General features: G+C 35.2%; 1 protein-coding gene across 2 annotated transcripts in view; it reads left to right on the top strand.

Annotated features, from left to right (window-relative positions):
- The window catches only part of SMAD5 (SMAD family member 5), a 64150-nt gene extending 53337 nt beyond the window's left edge, over positions 1-10813 (top strand). For both annotated transcript variants that reach the window (XM_088838650.1, XM_055429321.2), the window contains 3 exons: positions 1517-1738; positions 4077-4333; positions 5773-10813. In XM_088838650.1, coding sequence (XP_088694776.1) covers positions 1517-1738; positions 4077-4333; positions 5773-5916 — 623 coding nt within the window. In that variant the 3' untranslated portion in view covers positions 5917-10813. The remainder of the gene's footprint in view (positions 1-1516; positions 1739-4076; positions 4334-5772) is intronic.
- Positions 10814-14628: the final 3815 nt, after the last annotated feature.

Below are 14628 nucleotides of genomic sequence, written 5' to 3'. Positions count from 1 at the left end.
GAAATCTAGCTTATCAAGTATTTCTTCAATGATCATGCCTTGGTATTGTATCTAAAAAGTCATTACCATATTCAAGGTCATCAGTATTTTCTCCTCTGTTTTCTTGAGTTTTATAGTTTTATATCGTATCTCTGTGATCTGTTTTTGAGATGATTTTCATAAAGTGTCTACTATAGTTTTATAGCCAGTTTTTAAGTTGGATAGTGTTAGTCTTCTTGGTTTGGTTTTCAGTATTGTGTTGGCTATTCTGGGTCTTTGCCTTTCCATGTAAACTTCAGGATCAGTTTACAAGATGATTTGCTGAAGTTTTTATTGGGATTTCATTCACTCTTAGAAGAACTGAGGCTTCCTGTACATGATCATAGACTGTATCTCTACTTAGTTCCTTCTTTGAATTCTTTATTTAGAATTTCAGTTTCAACATATATATCTTACCTGTTTTGTTTGTTTTTTACCTAAATATTTCATTGTTTGATTGCTGCTATGAATGATAATGAATTTTATTTCAAATACTACTTGCTCATTGCTGGTATAGGAAAGTGATTGACTTTTGTATATTAACCTTATATCCTACAACTTTCCTATAATTGCTTATCAGTTCTAGGAGGTTTTCTGTCAATCATTTCAGATTTTTTGCATAGGTAATCTTGTCATTTGTGAACAAAGACAGTTTTATGTCTTCCTTCTCAATCCATATAAATTTTCTTTTCATTTCTCTTACTGCATTAGCTGGGATTTCCAGTGTGCTGTTGAAAGGGAGTGGTGAGCACATCCTTGCCTTGTTACTGATCTTAGCAGAAAAACTTCTAGTTTTTCACCCTTAAGTGTGACATTAGCTGGAAGTTTTTTGCAAGTGTTCTTTATGTCAAGTTGGAGAAGTCACCCTCTATCCTAGTTTGCTAATAGTCTGAATTTTTTAGTCCAGATTTCTGTTTAAAGTAATGTTACAGATGCTGGTATAGTTGTCTTTCAGTTTGTTGAAGCAAAGCTTTTGTCATCTCAAATTTAGACCTGGATTCGATTCTGCTAGAAAAGCAACTTAAAATGTGATGTTGCCCATCCTTGTATATATATAATTAAAAAAAAAAAAAACTTTTACGATCAAAGCATTTCTGGGGAATTCCCTGGCAGTCCACTGGTTAAGATTTCACCTTCCAGTGCAGGGAGTGTGGGTTTGATCCCTGATCAGGGAGCTAAGACCCCATACCTCCTGGCCAAAAAACAAAGTATAAAAGCAACAGAAGCAACAAATTCAATAAAAATTTCATTGTAAAAAATGCAATAAAGACTTTTAAAATGGTCCATATCAAAAAAGTCTTTAAAAAAAGAAAAAAGCACTTCTGATGTTTATTTTTTTGATACAGACCGAAAGCCAGAAAGGCAATGAGACGTCAGTGAAATATCTGAAAATTTTCTTTTTTCATATAAGGCTTGAGTTGGGTTAAAGGAAACACCAAAATAGTTTTGAGTTTCTGATAATCATTAAACATTGTTTTTTTGTCTGGTTTGTTCGCAGATGTTCAGCCTGTCGCCTATGAAGAGCCCAAACATTGGTGTTCAATTGTCTACTATGAATTAAACAATCGTGTTGGGGAAGCTTTTCATGCATCTTCTACTAGTGTGTTAGTAGATGGATTCACAGACCCTTCAAATAACAAAAGTAGATTCTGCTTGGGATTGTTGTCAAATGTTAATCGTAATTCAACAATTGAAAACACTAGGCGACATATTGGAAAAGGTAATTTTGTCATTTTCCTACATTCAGTTGAAGTCAGTTGCTTGTTGTGCTTGCTCCGTACCCTGCATTATGTAAGGGCATACAGAGAAGCTTAAAGCATGGTCCTGCCCTCAGGTTGCAGATACAGAAGAATGTGTTAAGTAGAGATGTACTCAGACTTCTTTTCTTTATCCTGCCTATTTTTTCTTCATAGTACTTAGGATCTGAAATCATACTATTCTGTGTTTTTTCATTTTCAGTCTTCTTAACTGAAATGCAAGCTATACAGAAATTTGCATTGTTCATAACAATATCTTTAGCGATTAGAACAATGCCTGGCTCATAGTACATATACAAGAAATATTTGTAAGATATATGAATGCTAGTGAAGAATTTAAATTTTTGAATTATGATCTTTGTGAAATATTTTGGGTTGAGATGACTTGTGAGAATTTTCATTATGATAGAGGAGCAGGGTTACTGGTAGGAACAGTTTGAATGACTTAAGTCTTCAGTGGCTTCACTACCACTCTTCCTACCTTTAAATTCAGGTAACAGGGTTCTATTTATAATTCATCCTCCAAGACAGTTGCCACAACAAACAAGGAACTTTTCACATTGCAGTGAAATTGTCTCATGTGTTAGGTGGTCAGAGAGGAAACCTATCCCAGGTAGGGCTGTTTGCCTATCTTTGAAGTTTTGTTTTTACTCCTTTCCACTTTTTGCTTTTGACTTGAGAAGGTCTTAGGAACAAAAGCTAAATAACTTTAATTGTAACGTGATTTCTTATAGAAGAGACTCAGAAAAATACTGTGTCCACAAACAAATTGGAAAGAAAGTTTCTGTTCTTTTTTGACTGAACTATTAACTTGCTGTCATTTTTTAGGTAAAAATGCCCCACTTCTATGCATTGATTTTTCATTCTACAGTAGGATAATTTAAGAGAAATCTGCTTGGTGAATTCTTAAATACTAGACTCATTTTACCCTTTTTTCCCCAGTATATAGTTCTAGTATCCTTTCTTCCAGGGGAAGTATTTGCTCAGAAACAGAACATACTTTTTAATGTCTTAGACTGATACCAGTCTGTGAATCACACATATATACTACGATGGTCTTTTTAGTACTACATGCAGTAGTGAAAAGTTGGGAACAACTTGAACTTTAGCTATACAGTTTGAAGTTTTAAATAGTGAACATTCATATATTATTTCAGTGAAGGCAGTGGCAACCCACTCCGATACTGTTGCCTGGAAAATCCCATGGATGAAGGAGCCTGGTAGGCTGCAGTTCATGGGTCATGGGGTTGCTAAGTGTCTGACACGACTGAGCGACTTCACTTTCACTTTTCACTTTCATGCATTGGAGAAGGAAATGGCAACCTACTCCAGTGTTCTTGTCTGGAGAATCCCAGGGACGGGGGAGCCTGGTGGGCTGCCGTCTATGGGGTCTCACAGTGTCGGACATGACTGAAGCGACTTAGCAGCAGTAGCAGCATATATTATTTATATATTTTTTAAAAATACCAAAAACGTTTTTTAAAGGAAAGTAAAATAAATCTGCCATTTAAAGACTCTTCCTATCACCTGAAATTACATTATATGACTTAGCTTGTTTTTTTTTTTTTCAATGGTGCAAACCTTTCCATTAACAAAGAGTGCAAAACCCTTTTGCCAACCAACTATTCATGATAGTTGATAGCACCAAACATTTCTTTGAATGGACTCATCATAAGGTGCCTTCTTGGGGGATCTCTTTGGCCATTGTTTTCTTATAGAGATAATAAAAGATTGTTGGAAAAGAGGGAAAAAAAAACAACTCTGAGAACTGATAACCTAATATGCTGCCAACTTGAGGCTTAAGTCTTAGTTACTTGAGGATCATTTTAGATTTAGGCAGACATTCAGTTCAGTTCAGTCGCTTAGTCATGTCTGAATCTTTGTGACCCCATGGACTGCACCAAGCCTGGCTTCCCTGTCTATTACCAACTCCTGGAGCCTGCTCAGACTCATGTCCATCAAGTTGGTGATGCCAGCCAGCCATCTTATCCCGTCATCTCCTTCTCCTCCTGCCTTCAGTCTTTCCCAACATCAAGGTCTTTTACAGTGAGTCAGATCTTCACATCAGGTGGCCAAATTATTGGAATTTCAGCTTCAGCATCAGTCCTTCCATGAATATTCAGGCAGACATTAGCCTCGACTATCTTCAGCAACATAAGGCCATCTAGTGGTAGTTTCTGTTTGAAGATTTGCTCTGTAGTAGTTCCTTTGTCTGTGCCTCATGCAACCTCTTCATGCAACCTCTTCAGTTTTATTAAACTGCTTTGTTAAGTTGACTCTTGTAATTCCTGTCTCTTTAAGGTGTTCATCTGTACTATGTTGGTGGAGAGGTATATGCAGAGTGCCTCAGTGACAGCAGCATATTTGTTCAGAGTAGGAACTGCAACTTTCATCATGGCTTTCATCCTACCACTGTCTGTAAGATTCCCAGCAGCTGCAGCCTCAAAATTTTTAACAATCAGGAGTTTGCTCAGCTTCTCGCTCAGTCTGTCAACCATGGATTTGAGGCAGTATATGAGCTCACCAAAATGTGTACCATTCGAATGAGTTTTGTCAAGGTGAGTGGGTTGAGACCTGCAGCTTAATTTGAGTCACTGTAACGTATAACATGTGTATTATATGTCTGTAGCTTATAATTTTTAAAAGTCTATGTTAAATGAAAGGTAGTAGTTACTTCTGACCTGATTTAACAGGTTTCTAAAGAAAATTCCTAACTTTATAACTTAAACCACATGATTGATCTGTGATTTAATTTTATAATTCAGACATTATAATAAAATGCTTGATATTGTTATTGAATAGGGGCTGAGTTTATAAAGAATTTCAGTTAAATTTTAGCTAAATTGCTAAGAAGCATTTAATATTAAAACTGCTTTTTAAGTTCTTTTAGTTTCAGCAATTTCAATTATTACTATATCCCTTAGGTTGACTTAAAGAATTAATCACCATAATAAAATTATTTTTCCTTGTTTTAACCTCTGTTATTAAGGATTTGCAAAATTGAAAGAACTATTTGAATTTATCATTTGCTCTTGGCCTGATTTTATTGGCATTGCAAATGATGATTCATGAGCAAAATTGAGAAAGAATTTTAGTGATCTCTTTTAGCAACCTGTGCTGTATCTACTTGTTCCTTAAGGATTTAGCCAAAGAAGAGTAATTATCAAATGCTCTGTGTAGGATGTTTTCTTTCTGGCCCACAGTCCCACAGCCCAGTGTTTCCTTGCTACTTGTTATAGGCCTTTTTGTGCAGCATTTTATCAGTAGCCCTGAAGACATTTCCCTTCCCTGTTATAGAAACATGGCTCTCATGTTTAATCCAGTTTCCCACTCCACCCTTATCACACCCCACTTGATTTTCCTAGGCAAGGACTACTGTAAGCAGTAAAGCAGAGAACTTGATACATCCAGCAAATAAAAGTGAAAAATTCTGTTTTATTCTTTGGAGTTTTTGGCTAAAATCGTGCTGCTCAGTTCATCCCAGTAGTTTCCCATCTTAAAGGATAATGATATATCATTTCCACTTTAACTATATTTGCATGCATTGATCAGTTTTACAGTGCCTTATCTGATGTTTAAAAAAACCTAAAAATTAAAAATTTATTGTTAAGAAAATCTGATGTGAACTTACATGAGGCTATATATGGGTTTTATTTATCCATTAAAGAGAGACTATAGCTCATTGCAGAATTATTAATGTTTTAATTATGCACCATTACTAACTTTCTAAAAATTAAAAAAAAAAAAGAATTCTGGAATGTATCTTGCCTCAAGAATTTCTATTAAGGGATTATATGTTGTAATATATGTAATATATGTTACATATATGTTATAATTCCATGGTGAATGCTAAGGTTGGTTTTGAGAGTTTTTCTTTTAGGTTACATTCTGTATATCTCTAATGTTAAAGTTTATTTTTTGTTAGTGTGTGGAAATTGGTTTAGACTGGTTAATGATTTAAAAAATATCTTGTTGTTTTATCTGTTCATTTTCATAGGGCTGGGGAGCAGAGTATCACCGGCAAGATGTTACCAGCACCCCATGTTGGATTGAGATTCATCTTCATGGGCCTCTTCAGTGGCTAGATAAAGTCCTCACTCAGATGGGCTCCCCGCTAAACCCCATTTCTTCTGTTTCATAGTGCAGAAGTATTCTTTCTCATATTATTAGTGGACTTGTTTTAATTTTAGGGAAACTTCCAGTACAGATACTGTGAGTTTACATGGAAAACAGATTTTACAGCTTTTTTTTTTTTCTACATAATTGTGACCAATACATTTGTTTTTGTGATGAATCAGCATTTGTTTGTATTCATGTTCATATGATTAATTCTCAAAAGTGTTGTGAAAGATGCAGAGTAAGTATTGTGCCCCGGTTCAGAAGTTTGGCATTGATCTTAAACTGGAACATACTTTTGCCTTATTGTCCCAACAGTTTTTTATTTGTGAAATTTTTTTTGGAAAAGTAATGCATCACATGATAAAGAATTTTAACAGTATAAGAGGGTGTTCAATGAAAATCTTCCATTCTAGTCTTGATTCTGCAGAACTGTGCTTTTACCAGTTTCTTAGTCCCACCAACTTTAAAAAAGTATATATCATTGTTTTATAAAAGCATATGGTAGGGACTTAAACTATAAAAAATCTTTTATTTGAAGGAACACTATGCACTGCTCTAACAAGTAGTGTTCAATAAAAGCCAAGTGATAATTTTCTAAATGACATCATGAAATTTACATTTAATACAGCTAAATGTCGTCAGTGTATTGTGACTCCACTCAGTATATCTTTTGTAAAACTTTTCCTTTTTTAAAAAAAGTTACTGCGAACAGCAGATCTCCATTATATGTCATTTACTCACATCTGTCATGAGTACTACTTAATAGCTAGTGACAGTGCGTGCGTGGCCTTGTTCAGCTGTTTGCTGCTTTTGGCCAATATTGCAGGAACTCTAATTTTGACATGCATTAATCTTTTATTTTGCACTTTGATGGGTGACAGATTTTAGTGTAACCTTCGTGAAACACACTCTAGTGACTTGGACTTAAGCGCTCATCCTTGCTTCCTTGGTACCCCTTTTGTATTAAACACTGCAATTTATACAGTTATAGAAAGTTATGCTTTTTCTAGCTTTTGTTGTATTTTCAACCTAGATTATTAGACTGTTATCCTGTAGCTCCAATTTAAGGTTTCTTTTTAATTCCCTGCAGTTTTATGGATGATATTAATGTTGGAAAATCTGCTTAATCCCATTGCTGTTAACTTACATCAGTGTCCTTTGCAGGGACCTGTGTCTTACAGCCATAGGAGCCTCTTCAGTCTGGCCCCAACGATGACAAGGCCACCTATCTGATGTATGAATCAGTCAGCAGTGGTTGTTGAGCTAGCTGGTTTGAAAACATTCACATATCAAAGAATACAGACTGTTCTCTCAGTTACCATGCATGCTCTTCCATTTTTTTAAGCACCTATGTGGATGCTAGTCTCAACAATCCTTAGGAAAGACACAAAAACTCTAAAATATTCTTTTAATCAGTCATACGTAAGGGCTTTGAGTGAAGGACTCGTAACCTCTTTTCCTAAGAAACAGGACAGTGGACACTTAGTTATGGCATGAAGAACAAAGATGTTACATTGTGGGGGGGGGGAAATCACCTAATTTACCTATTAAGAGAAGCTTATTTTCCAGTGTCTTTTGAAAATACATGGAGCCATGTCAATCTTCTTTTTAAAATGTTAGTTTCATTAGACTTTCTTCTTTGCCCTTTCTGCTTTTGTGAGGGAAAAAAATGCATTTTTGAGGAAAGGAGAATGCAGTTTTTTGTTTTCCGTAACATTATTTACTGCTTTTATAAAGTGCAGCCAATGGATGGTTTTAGTTTTCTCAGATGCAGTGCCATTCATGTTTTAGCTCTCAGTCCTTTGCTAAGTGAAAAATGCTGACAGTAACCTGAGCCTTAAACATCAGTTTTATACGACATGCATTCTCAGTCTTCCAGAATTGTTTCAGCCACACAAAAGAGGATTATTTGTTTAGTGATAGAACTTAGCTATTTACATCATTGTACACTTTGCCAGGTAAATGGCACAATCTTTGAAACACATTTGTAGAAAAACCACCTAGGGTGACTGGCATATGCATGTAATCAACATCAGTGGGCCTGACCTGATGGAAACTATTTTTTTTGATGCTTTCAACTGAGTTAATTAAAAATTGTTTTTATTCATGTAGCAACCTTTAGAGTTAGCAAGATTTTATGTGATTGGCTTTTTCTGTGTTTTCTCTAAGGAGTTGTGTCTCATGAATGACCATACTGAAGCTATTAACTGGTAAGAGTTTCACGGAAAAGTATAATCCTGTTATATTTCCTAATAGCTGTTAACTCCACACCCCTGGGTTTTACATGATAACTTGATTCAATCCAGCTGATACTGTAATTCTTGAGGATGCGCAGTACAGGAATGGATGGGAAATAAAAATTAGCCAGTGAGATTAAAAAAACTAAAATTTTACCAAGGAGAAAAGTACCCCTGAAAGAAACCGTTTCATAAAGTTATAGTTTTAAGTTTTTATTTAATCTCCAGAATGGTTTATAGTCAAATTTATGAAAGCATCGTCACACCCAGAATAATCTTATATAGCATTACAACATATAAATATATGCCAACTGAAAAGACAGAGTCTTGGAATAATAAAACTACACCCAGTTTGGTAAATGCCAAAAAGAGGAATAAAATCAAAATTGATCGCAGTAATGTATTAAAGCAACAAAAATATACCGACTGAAAAAAAAACAACAGAATTTAAGAGGTGCATTTGACTCTGATCTCCACACAATTACCTGGCTTAAGTTACGGAATATAAACTAGCAGGCCTGTTATTGATCTACTGAAGTGAACTTTTTTCCTTTAGAGAAAATTTAAAGAAAACATCGATCTAAATGTCAAAGGTGTACAACAGAGTGTAAATCATTTTTTCCATTCTCTTGTTATGTAAGTAAACTATGAGAATAGAATTGACTGGGTTTCTGAGGTGAAATCCACAATAAGATTACTAGATAGTTCAGTAAGTTATACCTAACAGTATGAAAAGAGGGTATAGCTATTTTATACTTTTCATAACATTTGAGAGTAAGACAGTCTTTTAGGATGGATAATGATCAGTAAGTGTTTAGATCTGAAGTCTATTGTCAAGATAAGGACTGGGGCTCACATTATATAACCTTCAGTATTATCTTAGAGTACCTGGAAGAAAACAGTTCCCCTGTCATAGTGTTCTTTTAAAGGAGAAAGTTTAGCAAAAATGAAATCATGCCAGTAACAGGGAAACTCTAAATTCAAGTTTGATAGTACCTGTTTAAGTGTTGTACTTCCGCTGCAGAGAGCATCTAATATCCCAGTTTAGGTCCGTTTCTTTATACTTTTTCTAGTTGCTTGCTTAATGTTGCTTTAGGTCATTATAACTCTCCCACTTAAAATATATTAATATCTTTTATATTTTCTGAAAAAACAAAACATCTTTTTATAATTTAACTTCTAATGATGGTTAAAATTTTGGACCTACTAACTTTGAAGAGGCTCAGAGCTTTTCCTTATCTTATTATAAGAGATTCTTACTTAAATCTCTCTGGTAGGAATTATGAATGTGTCCTCATTATACCCATCAGCTAGATAAGAAAGAATCTTTTAAGATAGTAGATAGCCTGGTGGTTTTAGAAGTCTTTGGTGATTTTTATTGGTGGGAGTTTTCCTAAGTATTGGTTTATGGACATCTCAGATACTAGCACAGCATTTCTTGGGTGGTAATCTTGGGTTTGATGGCTTTCTCCCTCAGAGAATAGCATTTTCCTCACTAACACGGGTGGGACTCTGAGGAGGTTTTCTTTTCATAGAAGATGCATGTGTGGAGAGAGAATCTGAGGCATTTCTTCTGCATAAACAGTTCTACCTTCTAAACAGAAAGGTGGACAGTTCTTTGCAATTCACTGGATTACAGTTTAGCATGTCCTAATTACAAGAGGTAAGAGTATTTATCAAGCCTTTGTTATATTGGATTTTTCCTAATAGAAACTTCTCTTTTAAAATGAATTATTATAATCGAAGTGTTACCTTAAAATTGGATGATTTACAGAAACCAATGAGAAAATTTTATGTATCAATTTTTTTTTTAAATAAGAGCTTATGCTGTAATATTTGCTGGTAGCAATTGCTATAAAACAAGTGATGAGTTGTTTTGTTGAAAAGATCCAGCCTCAGAGTGGGATTCTTCTGTTATTTATGGCAGAGTGAAAAGGTTTGTTTAGTTCTCATCCAAATAATTCAGTTCTTAAAATTCTTAAAATTTGAAATTGTTGTAAACCATTGTCCTTTAAGGATTTATTTGAGGATACTGTTTTTTAAAAGTTTGAATTTTTGTGTAGAGATAGATTTTTTTTTTTTTTTTACCCTATCAATAGATAGTGCCTTCTTAATACTAGCTGGTGTTAGCTATAACAAAACTCCAGTGAGGCCAAACAATCCCAAATAAAGAAGAAATATTTTATTAGAGTCAGAAATCTTTTATAATAGTCTGATACCATTGGAGATGATATTGCTTTGATTTATTCATAAAATATTTTAACTGTAGGGACACTTGAAGATAATAGTTGGGCAAGTGCTTTTCTTTTCAACATGGTTGGTTAAAGTTGCATTTTGAAAATCACTTATATTAAAATTGAGTAGGATTTTAATCATGAAAACTGGGTATATATGTGTAATCCTGCCAGTGTTCTCTTTAAAAGATACTTCATATGAGGATGATAAAGACCAAACCAATGGCTGCACTATAGATCTGCTTCTTACTTGTACTTGTTCTCCTGTTTATGTTGTAGAAAATGAAATTCTAGCAACATGCTTCAATTCTGTTATCATTTTGATACTTATAAATATGTATTAGGTTTTACTATATTGCGCTTTTCAAAGCCATAACTCTTTTAAGAACTTTGTTTTTGCATATTGTTTGCTAATACTTTATTTTAATAAATCTCAAAATCTACTTAATGTGTGTTTTTGTTTGTTTGTGGGGCTCTTCTCTTCTGATTTAACATGTTTTGTTGAGTGGAGTCTTAAAAACAATGAGATTATCAGTTTCTGTGACCAACTGTGTTATCTGTGTTTGTGCACTAGTGATAGAAAATGAATATACAAACCTTTCCAGCCAGCTTGAGGTTTGCTCAGAGTAATCAGTATGTTTTATTCTGTTTATAAGCAAGTGAATGTGTTTTTGTTAGTTTAGTTTTGTTTTGTTTTGAAAAGGGATTTGAATCTAGAGTCTGGGGTTTTTTAGTTTAACCACTAATTTCCCTTCTCTAGCCCTATCTAAAATTAAAGGTCTTGACCAGATGATTGAGAGAAAGAATAGCTTTTAGCTTTGGGGTCTGCCTGCCTGCGTTTGCCCCTGGGCCTCAGCGTGTTTTTAACTCTGTGCACTTAGGCAAGCTGCTTAACCACTCTGTGCCTCAGTCTCCTGATCTGTAAGGTAAATGTCTGTAGGATTTGGAGGAAGATTAAGTACAATAACACAAGTAAAGTACTTAAAACAGTGCCTGCCACATAAGTACATTTTTATTGTTATCATCATCATCATCATCATCTCTTAAATTTCTGCTACTTCTTTGAATCAGAAGAATTTATTTCTGATGCTACTTGACCTTAGTATTGGACATGCCAAAAAATTCATTTGGTTTTATTCTGTCAGATGTCTCTAGTAGTGCCTCTCTTTAACGTCATTCAAAACAGTTTTGTTAGATTGTATTGTGAAAATTGTCATATCAGCATGCATTTTAAAAAACATACCAAAATTGGTAAGACTTTGTGAGAAGTGAAAGTCACTCAGTCATGTCTGACTCTTCGGGACCCCATGACTATACACAGTCCATGGAATTCTTCAGGCCAGAATAATACTGGAGTGGGTAGCCTTTCCCTTCTCCAGGTGATCTTCCCAACCCAGAGATCAAACCCAGGTCTCCCACATTGCAGGCGGATTCTTTACCAGCTGAGCTACCAGGGATGCCGAAGTTTTTGTGTAGCTATTTTAATATTGAAAATAAAGGGAAAAGCAATGTTTTCGGTGTATTATGCTTTATTGCTTCAAGAAAGGTAACTTGAAAATGCAACTGAAACGCAAAAAAAAAAATGATTTGTGCAGTGTATGGAAAAGGTACTGTGACTGATTGCACTTCTCAAACGTGGTTTGTGAAGTTTTGTGCTAGAGATTTCTTGCTGGATGATGTTCCATAGTTGAGTAGACCAGTTGGAGTTGATAGAGATCAAATTGAGACATTAGTTGAGAACAGTCAATGTTATACCACCTGGGAAATAGCCAACATACTCAAAATATCCCAGTCAAGCATTGAAAGTCATTTGTACCAGCTTGGCTATGTTAATCACTTTGCTGTTTAGGTTCCACATAAACGAAAAAAAAAAATCTTGAGTTCATTTCTGCATGGCAATTCTCTACTTAAATGTAAGGAAAATGTTTCATTTTTAAAACAATTTGTGATGGGCCATGAAAAGTGGATACTGTACAGTAATGTGAAATGGAAGAGATTGTGGGGCAAGTGAAATGAACCACCACCAACCACACCAAAGGATGGTCTTCATCTATAGAAGGTGATGTTGTGTGTATGTGGGATTGGAAGGGCGTCCTCTACTATGAACTTCTTCCAGAAAACCAAATGATTCATTCCAACAAATACTGCTCCCAATTAGACCAATTGAAAGCAGCACTCATGAAAAGCATCCAGATTAAGTAAAAAGAAAACACATAATCTTCCATGAGGATAACACAAGACCACATGTTTCTAGGCAAAAACTGTATAGCTTGGTCAGTAAGTTCTGATCCATCTGCCATATTCACCAGACATTGAACCTTCAGATTTCCATTATTTTAGTCTTTACAAAATGTTCTCAATGGAAAAAATTTCCATTTCTTAGAAGACTGTAAAAGGCACCTGGAACAGTTCTTTGCTCAAAAAGATTAGTTTTGGGAAGATGGAATTACAAAGTTGCCTGAAAAATGGCAGAATATAGTGGAACAAAACTGAATATGTTGTTCAATAAAGTTCTTGGTGAAAATGAAAAATATGTCTTTCTTTTTTACTTGAAGAAGTGTTTTGGCCAGCCTAACAGATTCATCCTGATTTCCCACTTTGTGAATTAGCCTTTTCTTTTTCCTCAATTTCCTCCTTTGAAAAGAAATTCAGAATCACAGATTAGTTTTGTCATCCCCACCAAGCGCCTACTTTTCAGCCACCTTCTGTGTTGTGTGTACACAAAATAGAAATTCATTCTAATTAGAAAGGGACAGTGAAAATCCGTGTGTCCCCACTAGAAAAGCCCAAACTAAATATTTTAATCCAAAGGAATAAACCTCTTATTATTCTCTTTAGAGAAAGTTCAGTTCAGTTCAGTTCAGTTGCTCAGTCGTGTCCGACTCTCCGCGACCCCATGAATCACAGCACGCCAGGCCTCCCTGTCCATCACCAACTCCCGGAGTTCACTCAAACTCATGTCCATCGAGACGGTGATGCCATCCAGCCACCTCATTCTCTGTCATCCCTGTCTCCTCCCACCCCCAATCGCTCCCAGCATCAGAGTCTTTTCCAGTGAGTCAACTCGTCACATGAGGTGGCCAAAGTATTGGAGTTTCAGCTTTAGCATAAGTCCTTCCAATGAACACCCAGGATTGATCTCCTCTAGAATGGACTGGTTGGATCTCCTTGCAGTCCAAGGGACTCAAGAGTTTTCTCCAGCACCACAGTTCAAAAGCATCAATTCTTTGGCGATCAGCTTTCTTCACAGTCCAACTCTCACATCCATACGTGACCACGGGAAAAACCATAGCCTTGACTATAGACTATAGACGGACCTTGGTTGGCAAAGTAATGTCTCTGCTTTTTAATATACTATCTAGGCTGGTCATAACTTTCCTTCCAAGGAGTAAGCGTCTTTTAATTTCATGGCTGTAATCAGAAAAGGCTTCATCAAAATAATCCATATCTGTAAATCAATTTCTTCTTTTTTAAAATTTTAAGTGTAAGGCATTAGTAAGGTATTTATTAGCAACTTCAGTGGCTGTTTTAGAAGCATATTTTGAAAACACTTGTTATGACAAAAAATAGAGGTGCTGGCATCTCTCAGATTTAAGATAATTAGTTTTCAAATTTCCATAGCTAAAACAGTTCAGGTGACAGGGGGATCAGTTGTGACATCTACTTCAACTTTCTTTTAGACACTAGACTCAAGGACTAATGCCATTCTATATTACAGCAGTTTTGATGCAATTCATATTTTATAAATATTTATAAGAAGGCGATCAGTGGGCTTTAAGAAAGTAACTTCCCACCATTTAACATTTTAAATATTACTTTTTTGTTGTTAAACTTGTAAGCCTATCTTTATTAAACTGACTTGTTAAAAATTGTGTTTTTTTAATCTAAATCACTTTTTTTGGTTGTGTTTTAAAGGGTATGGGGCTATAGGGAAAATGAAGAGTTTTTAGCAACTGGCTTAACCATCTCCATCTTAAAATTGCATGGGAGTGGACAGAGGATTTAGGTTGGTGGTTAAGATTGTTATCCTTATTGTTCCAAATGGATGTGTGTATACTTCCCATGAGAGGTGTTTTCTGAGGCAGTTTTTTGATTTTGGGATGGATTTTGAATGCCTTTTTACACTTTTTCTTAATCTCTTACCCTTTTCCTATCACCTGCTATTTCATTTAAATAATACTTTTGTCTGAGATAAATGCTGAGGATTTCAACAGTACAGAAAAGTATGAACCAAAAATCCTAAACCAGTAGTGAACCACTAAA

Source organism: Moschus berezovskii, chromosome 8, assembly GCF_049115385.1.
Source record: "Moschus berezovskii isolate FMDL1 chromosome 8, NW_MosBer_1.0, whole genome shotgun sequence".
Lineage (NCBI taxonomy): Eukaryota > Metazoa > Chordata > Mammalia > Artiodactyla > Moschidae > Moschus > Moschus berezovskii.
This window is presented reverse-complemented; position numbering and strand designations above follow the sequence as displayed.